Raw genomic sequence first — 17244 nt, forward strand, 5'->3', positions numbered from 1 at the left:
CATACAGTTCTTAATGAGCTCTTGTTGACTATATGTTCAATAATACTGAATTAAAAGAAAGTAAGTTAAGAGCTGAGACATAATCAGCTTCCAAATGCTTTCTGAAATAAGTTGTGTTTTGGGAGTTCCTGCTAATCTTTTAAAGTGCGTGTAGGTATGGATAAACATACAGAAAGAGCTGTGATTTGTGTGTCACAAATTTTTATTTAATTGGTTTGGAACTGGTTCTGTTCAACATTTGATCATTTTAGTGTAACCATTTTAGCTGCTGTGTCAGTGTGACATCAGAAACAATGTCATAGTATTGACAGCAGTGAGCAGCAGCTCTATACACTTGCCATTTGAGTCAGTCTGCATGGAAGAGGAAAATGCCTGTTCACACCACTGCGTGCTGTGAATTAAAGCCTGAGGGAATTTCACTTTGTAAAAAAGAAAAAAAAATTAAAAAAAATTTAGTGTCCTGTCCAGGGGCCAATTAGCAAGTGCTAATCTAACATAGATTCTCTACTGTGAGAAAATTCAGAGCAGCTCTTGTTTACTGTAAGGATGTGTTTTTGCTAACTCAGCTTCTTTGTTCCTTTAAAACACAGGAGAAGAGAGAGGAGAGCCCTCTAACAGGCAGCATGTACTGTGGCTGAGGAAGTTGCAACAGTACCAGCTATTTGAAAGTAATTGACAGTGGGTAGTGATACTTTCTTTCCCTAAAAAGCTTATGAAAGCTTCTTCCCCGTCTTGGGAGAGTGTTGGCAGCTTTGATAGCAATGGCTATTGATTGCTCTGTAACTTCAGCAAGGTTTAGAGATAATGTGGAAGAGCACAGGAAGGATTATGCATAGACAGCCCATCCATTGAGTGATCCTGATAACCATAAATGCCAATTGTGGTTATAAATGGTTTGCAACAGCTTAAAGACAGAAGTAGTTTTTTTCTCTGTGTTAAACCAGTGTAAAGATCAGGTGGTAGCAGAGGTGATACCTGTCTACCTCCATTAATTCTGCAATAACTTTATACCATCAAAAGAAATATTTCTACAAATCTGGTAGTAGCTGGTCAAGAAGAATCTCATAAGTTTTTGGAAATTACGGAAGTAGTGTTAGTGTCTGTATTTTGCAGTAAGACATGTATGCATAGAAGTGCAGTGACTGAAGGGAGGCTTGTCATACAGAGGAAAACAGATCAAACGGGGGTCTGTACAGTAAGGTCTGCTTCTTCAAATTCTGGCCTTTAAAGACATTGGTTCTTAGAAGACCTCCCTCACACAAGAATTTTATTGGTATAGAAAATCAATATGTACTATGTGTTTCACAATCCATGAGTGGTCTTAACTTGCTATGTGTTAATTCTAATTTTATCTTTTATTTTAACTTGTACCGCTTTCCGATCTTTCATGAGCTTTCCAAGCGTATTTTCTCTCCCATCCAATGAAAATTTTTAGTATCAATCCAACCATACTACTGAACTGCAGAGAATTCAGTCTTATCATGGGATCATGGCTCTGGTTAGTGGGACTTTGAAACCAGTCTGCCTCTCAGGGAAGCAGTGAAGTGTGGGATGAGTGGAGGCATGCAGCAGGGTTCTGTGCAGAGCGGAAGATGACTGTACTGTACAAAGATCACATTAAAAAAACTCCAGGACTCCCAAGTATGAAGTAGTATTGTTTTATGCCCCAGTCATCTTTCTCCCTCCTGCAGGGTAATGCACATTTATTTCCTGAGAAGAGAAGATGACCATGTTTGCTATTTCAGCACATTGTTGTGTTTCTAAAGAATCCTAGGGGGAAAATAAACAGCTGTCGGATGGCTCTGTCTTTTCTCTCTTTATGCCAAAAGTTTTGTTTGACCAGAAACTCTTCTGTTGGCTGACTACTTTATTTGAGCATATGTACGTCATAAGCTCTCCCTGGATGTGTATGTACGTATATGCACACATACATATAGTTTGTGTTTTTCTCATTGTGTACTTAAGTTCTTTGCTGCTGGATTACAGTAACTGAACATATGTCTGTAGGTATAACTTATAATCATGGTTACATTGTATATGATGGGTTTTTCCCATCTCCAGCTGTTTGACATCTTTTCAGAGTATGCGGATTTTCAAATACTTTATTTGACACAGAATCTTAAGTTTAGGCAATAACTCCTGTTCACAGTGGAAAATCCAAATTCCTTTTTGAAAAGTCTAACATTGCTTTTGTGGGTGATAAGTTTAAGACTGTGTTGTGCAAAAAGATCTGGATTTTTAAAGGGCTCTTTGGTACTTTAGTTGTCCTAATGGTTCTTGAGATTTTGAACATAAAGGCTGAGTCCATATAAATAGGGAAGTTGCTGTTGGCACCACTGGCGATTCTCAAGTTATCTGCAGAGCTTCAGCTTGTCTTGAAAGCATGTGGAAGAATTGGGTTTTGTGCTCTTTGACAAGAGGAATCCATGCTGAAAAACATTTTTCAGTTGTGCTGAGCTTTAGTGCTTTTCTCCAATGACAGAGAAGCATGCTTCTATGAGGTGTCAAGGCATGCTGAATAAAGTCTGTGCTTTGCTTGGAGTTTGTTTGGGGCTTTTTTTAAAATTTTTCTTTTTCTTTGTTTGTTTCTGTGGGAAACTGTATCCTGTTGGTTTCCCACGTCACCAGAGATTTCGGAGACATAGCAGATAATTACATAGCTTTATCAATGAGTTTGGTTGCAACCATGTGCTTCTTCCAGTTATCTGTCCAGCCTGTGCTTTAGTACTATGAGACCTGTCTTTTCCATTTTATGTCGGTTTTTTTCTTTCCCCTTAAATCCACAGAGGTATTCCTAGTATCCTTCCAGTTTCCATGCTTTTTCTGTGATAACTAGCAACTGATTTACTAGCTTGCTGTTGATTTAATTTGATTTTTTTTGAATTTTATTGTAATAATTAGCTTTGTGTATAAGTCCTTCCATTAAATGAGGAATAATTCCTGTGTTGAGCATCTCAGGGTGGGATGCAATCTGTAAACAGGAAAGTAGGCTGTTTTATGTAGACACTAGAATATGGATAAAAATGTATTGCAAGTAGCAAACATAATTTGCTTACCATTATAAGCCACTAGTTTTAAAGGTAGAGATAGATTTTAATGTGGTACCATGAACAGATGTCCTTTGATCTTCCAGCTCATTTTTGCTCCAGAGAAGTGTGTACTACTTGAATCCAAGGGCTAAATGTCAGCTTCTGTGTGGCTTTGAGCAATATCCTCAGTTTTGGCTGCTCTAAAGCTACTATACTAGTGCCCACAACCCCTGGTAGAAATTACGTAGTAATCTCTGAGAGTGTTCATTCAAGATAAATAAGAACCATGTGGGTGTGTGAGGAATGACTGTAGTTCTTTGCATGCTTCTTTGCCAGGATACAAGGAGAAAGGTCACTGCTACTTAAAGCGGTCCTACCACGGCAATTCCTGGCTTAGACCTTGCCAGGCAATTCACTGAAGGCAAAGGCTCTGGCATATTGGTCTTCTTTCTGGAAATAAATATTTGTGATGCAGTCAGGTCCCTGAAGGTAGCAGGAGAAAAAAAGACTAGAAGAGTGAGTTGTTTTGATAAACTTTAACTGGATTTTCTAATGCGCTGCATGTGCTCCATGTGCACTGTTGTTGTCTTTCACAACTTGTGTGCTAGAGGGTTTCTAATTTGCATGTAAAAATGAATTCTGTTAGTCACTGGATATACTTTTCTTGGCTAAACGCGTGCCCTCTCGGGCTTGTTTTCAAAACAGAGCAGCTGTGTTGTGGGTGTAACTATCGGAAATCTGTCTGACACAGTTTCATCCCAGTAACCCAACACGTACCTGACATGGAGCTCTTGGGAGATGTTTTGTTTTTTTTTTTTTTTCATGCCTTCCTGTTGAACTTCAGCATAGGGCTTACATTTCCTTATTACAGAAGCTGACTTGTGGAAATAAGTGCCAAGCTCAGCAATCCCCTCGGTGAGTGCCAAGGTGCCTCTGGCAGGCTGTGAGCAGGGCAGCCAGCAGCCCTTACCCTCTGTGGCATCCCAGCACCCTGCAAGCAACTGGGGAGCAGTGGGAGCACCTGCTGTGTTCTTGGTCTCATGGAAGTTTGCATTTTGAGGATGCTGTTCCTGTTGAGGGATGCTCCCAAGATGGTATTTGTCGCTGTGTGGACTGGATAGTCAGGGCTGAGCTGCGTTCAAGCCAATGTGTAAGATCACACGGCAGAGCTCCTTAGGGTGGACGCCTCGATGGGGGGCAGGGCTTTGTGGAGGGGGTGGGGGGTCTGGGTAGTTGCAGGCATCCTTCCAGGGCTGTGCCTGGCTCTTCATTGCACAGCTGGAGACAGGGATGCTGCTGGGGGCTCTGGGCACCCAGCCTCTGTGCAGGGAGGGCTCTGGTGCAGCCCCGAACCTCTGCACCCACAGGGTGTCCTGGGGCCAAACCTGCTCTGGGGACACTGTGGGTGGCAGCAGCCAAAACAGCTGAGCGCGTCCTGAAATGGAAATGACACTTCCATAAACTTCCTGCCTTGGGAGGGTTGTGCTTCACATTGACACTTCTGTGTGATCAGGAAAGTCACTTTGTATCCATGTTGCTGCTCAAAAATGGGGTAAATGTTCCAAGAGGTTGTTGTACCTAAATATAGTGAGCAAACAATAGATTTTTCGGTGTGAGTGAAGTTTAAAAGGTTAAAAAGAAATTAGCAGAAGTATTTAGTGGTCAGAAACATTTTCTTCACTGGCTTCCACTGGAAGAAACAAACATCTCCCATGCTATGTTTAGTGGAAATCTGCCAGTGAAACTGCAAGTTGTCACATCTAAATATAGTGGCACCAACCTACAGGAACTAGGTTAATATTTTTTATTGGGTAGAGGAGAATGGTTCTGCTTTCCTCATTTGGTTAATAACACCCTCTGTAATGTGCCCAGGTAACTATCATTCACTGCAGTTTGCATTGTCTCTCTATATATACTATATATAGAATAAAAGCATGTTTCTCTGCTCTTTGGTCAGACACAGTTTAAAAAAAAACCCAAAAAACAACAAACCACCCTACAAACCAAACACACACAAAAAGAAAAAAAGAAAAAGAAAAAAAAGAGGCCCCAGTGAAGACTAAGTAATCTATAAAGAATTTCTAATTCTAAAGGGACTTCAAATGCTGTAATTACACTTCTGCTGCACTTAAAAGTCAGTGATGCAACAAAGACATGAAATAAAGCCTCTTAAACTTCTTCAACTCTAGTTTAAAGTCCATGGGTAAGCATGTTAAAAAGAAAACATTTCCAATGTAAGTAGTACCTTTAAAATAGCTTTGTTTTGTTCTGTTTGCAAACCCCACTCAGTCAGCCTATTTAGATTGCTTCTTTGTCTGTTGGTGCATTACAGGCTCTTTTGCCATTTCATATCAGTGTAAACTGCATTATTTGGCTGCTCAGCTTTCTTCATTTTGTGTAGTTCAGGTTGAAATCCCATATGATTTGGCACATTGTTCTCTTTCCTCCTGTTCCACAAAGGTCAAGTAACATACCAGACTCCATAGTGAATCTTGAAATACATGAATAATGTGTATTCCATTAAGAGAGAGTAACGATATCCCATGAAGAACAGTAGATTATTTTTTGATTGCCAAACTGTACTTGTATGTTAGTTTAAACTTTTTTTTTTTGACTTAGTAACTGTGGAAGGAATCTGATGCAGCCCACATTTTGTCATTTACATCATGTTGTCAAGTACAGATTTTTGAGATCTTTGCTGTTAGCATTTCTTAGCAATGTGTAGGTGTGAAATATGCCTACTTCAAACCAAATTCTATGGTTATAGTCAGTGATCTGGTCACCTAGGAAACTTTTAATAATGGATCCAGTTGGCTTGATTATGCAACTCTGGTATGATCAGATTTTTCCAGTTCCCTGTAATTTGAAAGCACAGTGCTTGACCGTAAAAGTAGTTGTAATTTCCTTCATGGAGGAAAACCCTCCTCTATCTTCAGTTCTGTTTTAGTCACAGTCTAAGATACAATGTCCTTTATTCATTTTGTGGTGATTTCGGTAGAGTTACTTGAAATTGCATGATCTTTATAATAAACTGTTTGGAAGGTATTGAGCCATTATTGCTCTGTTTCTGTCTCTTTGTGAGCCCATGTGAACTCAGTGCACTGAGGTCTTCCTGTCCTTTTGAGATACACTTGGGGAATTTTCTTTTGATTCTTTGCTACAACAGTCTGCTAGCACTTAAGGGGGGGAAAAGGTGGAGCAATTAATCTTCCAAATCTGTCTTCCCAAAATTTTTGGATGTTCAAGTTGAGTTGATGGAAGACTTTACAATGTTTCCAGTTTCTTCTTTGTTGCATATTGTATTGCAGGAGTGTCAGTCTGGTTCTGTAGAGCCAGCAGTTAAAATTATCTCTTGGACCTTTGAGGAAAAGGATTGTGCAATGTCCCCTGTTCACAGACATACCTCTCAGACACCCCCACCCAAGGGGAAAAAAAAATGCTAATAGCAGGATGTGAGAGAAATCCATGAAATTGTGTGTAGTGGGGAGGGCAAGTAGAATTGTTGTCCGTAGCTGAGGAGCTTGGGCATTGTCAGAAAAAATTGCAGGAGCCCTGCTCAAGACAGATTGTTTTGGTGGTGTAGGTACTGGGCACAGGTGCTGTCACTGCTTAAAGTTACATCTGTTCAAGGAGTGACTAGGGAAGGTCACAAAGCAGATCAAGCGTTCTGCAATTTGCAGAACCACCACCGGAGTCAGGAGCACCCTTAAACAGAGATCAGTAGCAAAAGCAGAGAAAGTATCACATGTACTTGTCTTAGCCCTGCTCTACCCCATGTACACCAGTACAGCTGGTGAGGATGGAGCAGCCAGACCTGGCAGGATGTTCTGGAGGTGACCTGGTGACCAGGGCTGGGCCTGAGCTGTATTTCAGTGGAAACAGTATGGGTGCCACCTGAGACTGGTCTGCAGAGTTTGTCTGCTGTGGCTACTTCAGGCAGACTTGAAGTTTATTAGAGCAGGGGCTTTTATGTTTCTCTACAAACTGTGTCTGTATTCTGACAGGTATTTCTGCCTGAGTCAATACACTTGAAGTATTGGCTGCAGAGCATTGCATGAGTAAGTTTTAAGGTGCATTTCTTCTGCAACGTGGGAACTGGGTCATCATCTCATCTTGTGTTAACTCTTGCTGGTGTCGCATAAAGCAAAATTGGAAGTGGTGATTGGTTTGAATACACTCAGGATGATGTCTTGGGTGTCTGAGGGCTGCTAAGCCTGTGGAGGTGGACAAGGCTGAAGAGTTAATAGGAATTTTTTCCATAGCAGACGCTTCCTGCACATTACTGGATTTAGAAAGGTAAATCCAGAGGATGTTTTTTTCCCAAGTTATGCAGTACCAGGCACTCTGTCTGGAACATTGATCGTAGGTGATTAATTTTATTTTATTGTAAGGATTGATCTCATGGGCTCTGTTTAGAGACCAGCTGTTGCTTGAACTTGGCCTGAATTGGGGAAACTGCAATGTGCTCTGGAATCCAGGCTGGTCTGATTAAATACTTGATTTTAGGTAGGGATAAAACCTTCTTATAGCTTCGATTTATCTGGTTTCATTATGCAGCATATTGCAGAGGGTTCTAAATGTTGTTCAGTAGTTTAATTGGGAAGCTATTTAGTGGAAATTTATGACCCCATTCGAACTGTGTTAAAAGCTCTGGAATGTAAAGAGGAAATTGGTGCGTGGTCACTTGCCTGTGTGCAGTAAGAGGGCAAAATTAGCAGTGCTGTAAAGTACATATGCTCTGAATAAAAAAAACAACCAAGCACACTCCTTGTGCTTTTGTGTCTGCCTAAGGACTTAAAGAAACTAAATGTTGTTTGTTGGGGGATTGGTTTCATTGGTTGGGTTTTTTGGACTTATTTTCATGAAAAGTATGCACCGTTGGCTTTCAGGGGAGGTACTGGGGGTGAAGTTCTCTTGCTATCACTCAGTCCTGTGGTAAGAGGTAGTAGGATTAGCTCAGACTAAAAGTAATAAGTTATTGTTTTGAAGATTTCTTCCTAACCAGTAGTCATACTAGCTTTGCTTTTGAGTCTTGAACTAGCTGTTTACAGAGTAGATAGACTTATTTGTTTCATCTTCCAGAGGATAATTTTAAATACAGTGCCTTGCCCATAGCAGTTGTTGTTTGTAATGTCTCACACCTATTCAAGGCAGTGTATTTGCCTCCTCTCTTTGAATGATACAGAAAGCCATAGAGCCCCCTGAGCTAGTGCTGCTGTTCATTGCATTTTATGTTACAAACTGTGCCCTGAAGGCATGCTAATACATGTTCTCTCCTTTTCTTCCTCAGATAAACTTCTAGTCTTTACTGTAGCAACCAAAGAAACTGATGGCTTTCACCGTTTCATGCGAACTGCAAAGCATTTCAACTACACAGTAAAGGTATTGCGTTTTGTACCAAATACTTGAGCTGTCCATGCTGTAAAACAGAACCAGTAAATGGTAGCTGACCTTGCCTTAGCTGCATTGGGTGCTGGGACAGAGGGAAACAGCAGCAGAGCTGGGAGCAGGAAGGGCATCTGCTGCTCCCCTGTTGCTTGCCTGCTGATGCCCCTCTGAACCACCGTGGGAGGGAGGTGCTTCCACTGCCTTAGGAGCTGCTTTAGAGGTTTGTAGCTATCACGGTCAGCATCGTCCTCACTCACAGGTTCTGTCGTGTTTTACCACAGAGCCTGTTGTTTCAGTGTGGCCAGTTTTGTTTGTGTGAAAGCTGCTGGCAGCTGTACTGCACTCAAGGGCTTTGGATCTCTTTCCTTGAGCAAGGCTGAAGCACTGCTGTAAGGAGAGAGGAAGGGTCTCAACTGAAAATCTCTGTTTCCCAGGAACATGTAATTTCTGAGGACAGTGTGTTTCTATCATTGTTGCCGGCCTTTTCTGCCTTGCTCCATGCCTCTGTATGTCACGTACTTAGGCTGGCCTCTGCATGACCTTGGGAAAAAGGGAGGGCACTAAACTTCTAAACTTTCCCCACAAATTGTTTCTGCCAAGAGAAAATCCAGGAATTCAGATGCTGTTATGAAATTTTTCTGCTTACTTACCACAGTGCCTGCACTATAAATAGGAAATTATTTGGGTCTTTGACTTCCATCACTGAATTTAGGGGACTGAGAGAACTTTTCCTAATAAGATCAGGTTCTACTAGAGTACCTGAGCAGCCTGAGCTCTGGATACATCTTTTAGCTTTGCAGATTTGTCCAAACCATCATGCAATGTAGTTTTTCCAGGCTTTATATGTTCCAAATGAGGTTATTTTTTCCCCCTTTCTTGGCATGTAATCAGCTATAGTGCTTGGCTAGGGAGGAGTTTTATGTTTAACTGAGTTTTAGCAGTGTACTTGTGTACTGGGAAACTTGTCCTTCCCTTTTTGTACAAAAAGCTTTCAATTTGAATTAGTTATACCCTGATCCACCAAGGTCTTTTGTTTCTCTTGTTCCTAAAGGGATGTTATTGAATTTTAGAAGTCTCATTCAGAATGTTTTTCTAATACAAATTTTGAAGCAATCCTTAGCTTTTCTGTTTTTTATTTTTTTTCTGAAGGAGACACATTTGAGTAAATGGCAGTAGCAGGCAATTGCTTGATTCTTATTTGGTTAAGAAATGTCTCTCATGTTTTTGCAGTGATGTCATTGTGCTTCAGACATGGAAAACTTATGATGCTGGAAGTGCTTTCTTTCTTGCTTTAATGTGTTGCTTCTGCTTTAGCATCTGTTTTCAATAAGGGTCCACTTTAAAAAAGCCTCATGGGTTTGGGTACTAGCAAAAAGTGCTTTTTTCCACCTCTTGTTCCAGGTTCTTGGAAAAGGTGAAGAATGGAAAGGTGGTGAGCTGCCCAACTCTATTGGCGGAGGGCAGAAAGTTCGACTGCTGAAAGAAGGCATTGAAAGCTATGCTGATCAAGAGGACTTGGTTGTGCTGTTTGTTGAATGGTGAGCAAACCTGGCTTCTTGTCTTTGTTTTAGTTTGGGTAGACATGCAAAAGTAGCTGCTATGACATGCTGAAAGTTGCATGATGCTTTTGTTCTTCACTGTGTTGAGACAGTTTGCGTCTTTTTTTATTTCTTCCTTTGTAAAAAATAGTAGATAGCTTTTGGAGCAATCGTTACTTTTTAACAGATTTAGAGATGTAAGAGTTGTTCATAGTTCTGCTGCCTCGAGGGGATAAAAAAATGTTGTTGGGGAGCTGACAGGCTTTTAGGCAAGCATTAGTCCTCTCCCTGTTCAGCTGCAGTGAGAGCAAGATTGGCTGCAGGCTGGGAGTGTGGATGGGAGGGGGAGCAAAAGCAGCTCCAGAAATAAAGTGTCCAGTAGGGACCAAAGGCATAATCTTGTTCCATGAATAAATAGTGATATGGAGGAAGCTGGAAAATGGCTCCCTGAGGAAAGCATTTAACAGGGGAACTTCTGTGTGTTAGAGAACTGAAACAAGAGTCTTGGTGTCAGATGTAGGCTGGTGCCTGTTCTATCTGTGGGATGGAGGGATGGAGGTACTGCTGCAGGTGCCAGATTATAGCTCATAGCACAGCTATGCACTTGAATTTCCTCCCTGGAGGCCAAGATAGGCTTCTCCCTGTCACAGAAAACATAGAGCTCAAAGTTGTTCCAATCACACTTACTCTATTGCTTCCCTCTGCTTTTTCTCTTCCTCTTATTTTCCTCCTTTGACAACAGCCTGATCAGAGTAGCTCAGAATCCAGCTTGCAGCAGCCACCAGACTCTTCCATGCTAATGCTACCCAGAGCAGGGTCACAGCCATGAAATAATCACTGCCAGGAAGGTGTGGGACCAGGTCTTGAATCAGGGACAGGAAGCTCCAGTTGCTGACAGGCAGCCTTGGAGATAGGTAGCTGAGTGTGAGCTTGGAGACAGTCACATATGAGTTCACCCATGCTGCTGTTGCCACATCATGTTGGAATGTCAGATCCAGAATTCTTTCATCTCCTTACCTGCTTTATTTATTTGTAATTTGGGAGTTAAAGAAATTTAGGGACACCTTTTCAAGGCAGGAGCTTGGCAGGATTTGCACAGCAGACATCATCACATTGCAAAGAGGCTGGACACTGGCATTTTATGGAAAGTTAATTTGTTGTTTTGCATAAATTAACACTTTGGGAAACTTGGAGTAGCCTATTAAACTGGTAGCAAATTCAAATACATAACTTAATTTTCTGTTCCAGTTTTACCTCTTGTGATGAGTAAAAGAAATACCTAAAAAGCAAAAAAAAATATATAAATAATTTTCAGTAATTTATAAATAAGCATTGTTTTGGGATGCTTATTATGCTGAATTGTTTTGGTATGCTTAGGTCTGTAGAGGTTACCTAGTTTGGAGGTACACATCCAGTTTTTAATTTCTTATTGACTTGCTCAATTTTGCATTTGCAAAGTGGAAAAAGAATCTTTCTAAAAGTAAACACATTATTTGTTTGTTCATAGTGTTGTCCTACTAATCATAAAAGAACTGACACTTTTAAATTTAGCTTCAAAGATTTTGTTCTGTGCTAAAGCTCAGCTGAATCAAGCCCTAGTGTTTTCTACTTACGTTGAATTTCTTTGTTTCTTATCCTAATTCATAACTATTTTCTTCCTATGTGGTGTAATATGCAAATTTATTATCACATCAGTACAAAGGTCTAGTTCAAATTTCTCTCCATCATAATTTTCTGTCTGGAGGGACATGCTGTCTGCTGGCATGAGTGAGAGAGTACAGAGGACCATGTGTGTTGAAGTGCAAAAGCCATAATCTTTCTTCCCATGAAAAATCACAGGATTTAAGGCCTCTCAAGTTCCTGAAGTCTGAAATCTCAAGTACATATTTATTTAAAGCTGGTGGAACTCATTCCAGACAGGAGAGAAAAGACCAGTTTGCTGATTCTAGCATTACATTTTAATTCTAATGAGCTTTTTAGATTCCAGAAATCCTGGTTTGCAATTTAAACACTGATCAATGTAGCAGTAAGTTTGGAAAAGACGAATGTCATGAACTTCCTTTCTTCTTCAAGTGTTTTTTATTATATTCATTGTGAAGCATTTGGAATATTAATCTTGGGGGTGGGGAAAGGAAATGTCTGGTTTGCTTACTGTAACCAGGCGAGTAATTTCTAGGGAACTGTTTGCTTAACAAACTTAGTTTCTTGGTTTGTTTTTTTTTTTCCAGCAGTTATTATATGGCTCAGAATTCTGGAAATAGTTTGAGCTTCTTCTCTGGACAGCTTGTGCCTATGTGTAGATAGCAAAATGCCTGCAGATGGAACGCTATTTAAATTAGGCTTGTTTATAGTTGAGCTAACTTCTGGTTTATTTTGGACCATTACAGATTGAACTGGCTAATGGCCAGTGTAGACTGGATAAATTGGTTGGTACTGTGACTGTTCATCCAGAACTCCCACAGACATCTCTTTGTAACATGGAAGAATTTTGAAGCATCTGTTTGTTGTTTGTTTTGTTGCATTTTTTTAACATTTTTCAGAATCTGAGGGATAATTACATTTTCTATGTATCTCAAAATGGTTCAGGTGTGGTCCTGGTGGGAACACAGTCTAAGCGATAAAATAGTTTTGTGTCTGTTTTGTGACATTTCTAGTCACTAGTAGGCACTATCTCACTTGTACTTTGAGCTCTTACACTGCAGCTCCAATAGCAGCAAATTCTGCTGTTAAAGTTGTGGATGCAAGAATTGCATGGTCAGTCCTAGAGCACCTGAGTCTCTGCTGCTGTTTCCCTGTGTCGCTGGGAGTGCAGGATGCTTTGCTGCTGCAAGAGAGGGAGGGAGGAGTGGATTCCAGTCCCAAGCTTCTGCCATCTGGGAGCTTCAGGAAATGGGATTAGGTTGTGGAAACTTTCTGGGTTTTGTTTTTCTTTGTTTTCTTCTTGCTTTCTACTTCATTGGAAGGATTTATGAAGAATAAATAAAAGACTCTCTGAGCTGTTCCTGGTTGCCAAGGAAGCCAGCTTTTTCCTGGATATGTCCACCCTCTTTTTCCCTGTCAAATTTTGAAGTCCTGTTTGAAAGAAGTCATTGTGTCACCCCTAATAACAGTATGAACTGCCAAGGACAGTCTTGGGACCTGTTTTGTGATGTTATTAGTGGTGAAGACCTGAAGTGAATCTCCTCTTACAGCAGGCGGTGAGGTATGAATAGCCTGAATGTAATCTGACAAAGCAGGTAAACAAGGCAAATGATCAATTTACAAGTGTTAAGAAGTTTTCCTTTTGCATGGAGAGAAAAGTGGGAGCCTCCTAAAGCGTCTGGTCAGGATACTGTCAGCAAGGGGTGGAAGGCTGGTGAAGGTCCTGCCCAGGAAGAGATGTGGTGACAGCAAGTTACCTCTTGACAAAAGAGAGGAACTTGACCATGAATGGCAAGTGTAGGTTGCCGTTATTAATCCAGCTGCTGGATTAATAGAGCTGCATAATATCCACAGCAGTTTAGCAGCTCAGCTCTGGCTTTAGGATTATAAATTGTGCTGTGTTAAGTAGCGTACCCCTTTCACAAGCAGAGCCTGTGGCTGGCCCAGCACGTTGTTCAGCTTTGGCTTTCTTTCACAGAATGACAGTCCTTGGAAGCAATGTTCCAGGGTGTTTGGTTCCTTCCTGCAGCTGTAAGTCCTAGCAGCAGCAGCACTACCCTGGTCACGGAGGAGAAGCACAGCCTGCCATGAGCTCTTAAGTTAAAGCCTCAGACAGATCTCTTTCTGTCTGTCTTCGTGTCTCCTGTTTCTTGTGCGTTCTACAGGCTCGGTCTGGCATTGAGTTGGGCTACAGAAATTAAATGGAAAAGAGAGTGAAGTGTATTCCTGTACATTTGGGCAGAAACAGGCATTTTTTGTGAAACTGGGGAAGGTCCAAGATGTACAGTTTCTTTCATGCGTTCTTCTGCCAAAGCTGCAGAAAAGCATAACAGAGTTTTCAGAAAACCACTTACTTATATAGACTACATAACACACTTCCTCTCCAGGGTTCATACTTTGCTTTGTGGTGAAAATCTTTTTTTACATTTGTAAGCCAGCTGTTGTTCAGTTCTCTTAGGCCAATTTAATGAAATCTTCTTTGAAGAAAAGACATCTTGAATAATTTCAGAACTGTAATAAAGGGGTACCATAAGTCAGTAATGGTTGATCTGTTGGCCACTATTGTGGGGTAATCCATTGCAATGCAAAATGTTCTGTGTACTGCAGGTGAGAATACTGCTGTCCTAGTTAGCCCAGCTAAAAGGCTGTGCAAGAAAAGTCTTGGTCAATGTTAGATCTTGGTTTTTGGTAGCTCTACTGTTCCTTTGCCTGTTATCAGGGCTGCTGATTTTTAATTTCTAAGGTGCGTGTGTAGAGTAAGAATATTCCTGCATTCATATGAGGAAACTGCAAGGCTGAGATGCTGCCACTAAAATATCTTGCTGCTTCAGCCAGAGACTGATCTCTGATGTGAATCCAGTTTCACTGTGACATTCCTCATGCTGTGTAAAGTGAACCTTGAAGTGGGAGGCATTGGCACAGGTCACCCAGGGCAGCTGCAGATGCCCAATCCCTGGCAAATTCTGAGTTCCAGGCCAGGTTGGAAGGGGCTTTGAGCAGACTGGTCTAGTGTGTGGCATCTCTGCCCGTGGTGGGGGGATTGGTTTGTTTGCTTGGTTTGCTTGGGTGTGTTCCCAACCCCCTGTGCCTGCCAGGCATTGATTTAGATTTGGTTCAGCCACAAGAAACCACCAGGCTTGGGATACTCCATTCTTACAGGACCTTGGCCAAACCCAGGCAGCTTTTGTTCTGGTTTGGCACACTGCTGACCTTTGGCTGTGTGCAACAGCCAAAAATGAACCCTCCACCTTCAGGCCTTTATCCTCAACAGGAATTGCAGCTCAAAGGCAAAAAACCTCTATTTTCTTCATAAATAGATATTGTGATGCTTTGAGCCTTTTAAGTCTCCAGCACATTAAAGAGGTTGAAGGAGAAATCTATGCCTTGTCAGGATGCTATACACTTTTTATGGGCAACTGGACTTCATTGAGATCTAAATACATTCTTGATAAGACTTTTTAGAAGAGTCAGTGCTGCTGTGTTTAGGAACAAGATCATCTAGATTTTCCCAGTGAAAGTCATCTTGGTGATCTTTCAGTCCTACTTTTCATCTGTAAAAGTCTGATATTTTTAATTGTTGTTTTTAAAAACTTAATCAAAATACCTGAAAGTGGGAAAATCAATTTCAGATAAACAAAATATGAAGAAAAAATACGTCCAAAAAGCAGAAGGGGAAACTACTTTGGATAAGTAGTACTGATTGAAGTTTCTCTCCTAGAAGGGTATAGAATTTTTATATGGTGGTTACATATGATTTAATTGGCTCATTTTTTCAGAATGAAAGGGCTGTTTGATTTTTAAATTTGAACAGTCCAATGATTTGTTTTGAACACAGAAGCAATACAGTGAAGCTAACCTAACAGATGTATTTTCTTTCCTGTTAAGCTATGATGTTATCTTTGCTGGGGGCCCTGAAGAACTGCTAAAGAAATTTCAGGAAACAAATCACAAAGTGGTGTTTGCAGCAGATGGACTAATTTGGCCGGATAAAAGGCTGGCTGACAAGTATCCTGTTGTCCGGAGTGGAAAACGATTCCTGAACTCAGGAGGCAAGTGTGATCCTCAAACACTTGAACTTGAGCATGACCCATCTCTATTATCTGTTCTATGTACTTGTGTGTGGAGCTGTTCCTGAATTACCCATGTGTAAGACTGATGACTGGATATGCTGCAATCTTCTTTCCCTCCCCACTTGAGTATCTCCTCTTCTGTGCCCAGTTTTCATTCAAATTTGCACAGTGTATGTTTGGCAATATCTTGTAAAAAGCAGATAAATATAGTCAGGGTCTAGCAAGCAGCTGTGCAAGGGTGACCCCATTGCTTCAGAAACAATGCAGTGCTCAGGCCCAGGCAAAGCAGTATGTGCTGTTTGTAGGCACAGTTTAGCCTGGTCACAGAATTCCTCAGCTTGGCTGCCTGGTCCTGGAGATCTCTGCACACATTGTGGATGTGCTGGCAGCTCTGCCTGGCCTGTCAGCATGGCTTACACTGCCCCTTCTGAAAGGAGTGGGAGCTACTCCCTGTAATCTCAATGATAGATGAATTCTGGAATCCTCCTTTAAATGCCAGCTTTGCTAATAATTTTGCACTTGATTAATGCATGCACTGATACAGATACTGTGCTGTGTGGAAGCTACTGAGTGTGTCATTTCTGGGGCACCCTTCTTCAGTGTGCAGATCTGGGAGTGTCCCTGTTTCTTCCCCCCACCTATCTGTCCTATCTTGTTTTATTTTGGTGCATATCGGTTTTGAGTTGAATTCTCATTGTATTTCTGGCACTGTTAGATTCAGGCGTCTCTGCCAGTAAGAAGAGATTGATGAAAATGAAACTTTTTCCACAGATGGGCTTCTTGGGAAAGTGATAGTCTGATATCATGCTTTGGCATTCTCAGAACTGACCTGGGCAGATCTTAAAATGCAATTGATATAAAAATGGCCATTAATTATTTACTTTTTTGAAACAAACTTTTTACATACCTCAGGAAGAAGATTGGATTTTGAGCCAAGTTTCATAAATTTCATACTTTTTCCTTACTGAGGAATGAAGTTCCTGGTTGGTGGACAGTGTTGGCAGGATAGTGCTTTTTATGGAAATAACCTATGTGTGTGTGATGTTGCAGGATTTATTGGTTATGCTCCATACATAAATCGTATTGTGCAGCAATGGAATCTGCAGGATAATGATGATGACCAGCTGTTTTACACCAAAATCTATGTTGACCCATTGGCAAGGGTAAGTAGTACCTCACTTTCTCTTTTCTTTCTGCTTGAAATAACATGCTGCTCCTCATAAAACACCAGGAGATGAAAAGACAAGGAATGCTGTCTCTATACTGGAGTGCCATGTTTGACAGTTGTTTGTTCTCCTGAGGTTCCTACTGCTGGAATGATGAACAGGTTCCCAAAGGGTCATGACTCGATTTATTATTTCAGGCTGTCTTCAGACCCCGGCAGGTTCTGCTTCATTGTTAGAAATAACAGCTCTGAGGTATATGATCAGACACATTTATCTCCATGAGGGTCTCATGTACTTGGCAGTTTGACAGCCAGAGAATGTGGCATTTTGCCAGGGTGTCACTGAACTACTTGCTGATCCAGTGTTTTATATTTTGGCTTGCTGCCATTTCAGATCCTGCCTTCAGCTTTCT

At 41.1% G+C, this 17244-nt stretch overlaps 1 protein-coding gene across 1 annotated transcript in view; it reads left to right on the forward strand.

Moving 5' to 3' along the window:
• Positions 1-17244, forward strand: part of PLOD2 (procollagen-lysine,2-oxoglutarate 5-dioxygenase 2) — a 50307-nt gene that overhangs the window by 6896 nt on the left and 26167 nt on the right. Inside the window, 4 exon segments of the mRNA XM_062498957.1 lie at positions 8320-8411; positions 9819-9955; positions 15482-15645; positions 16717-16829. Of these exon segments, the coding sequence (XP_062354941.1) occupies positions 8320-8411; positions 9819-9955; positions 15482-15645; positions 16717-16829 (506 nt within the window).

This window comes from Cinclus cinclus, chromosome 10 (genome assembly GCF_963662255.1).
Source record: "Cinclus cinclus chromosome 10, bCinCin1.1, whole genome shotgun sequence".
Lineage (NCBI taxonomy): Eukaryota > Metazoa > Chordata > Aves > Passeriformes > Cinclidae > Cinclus > Cinclus cinclus.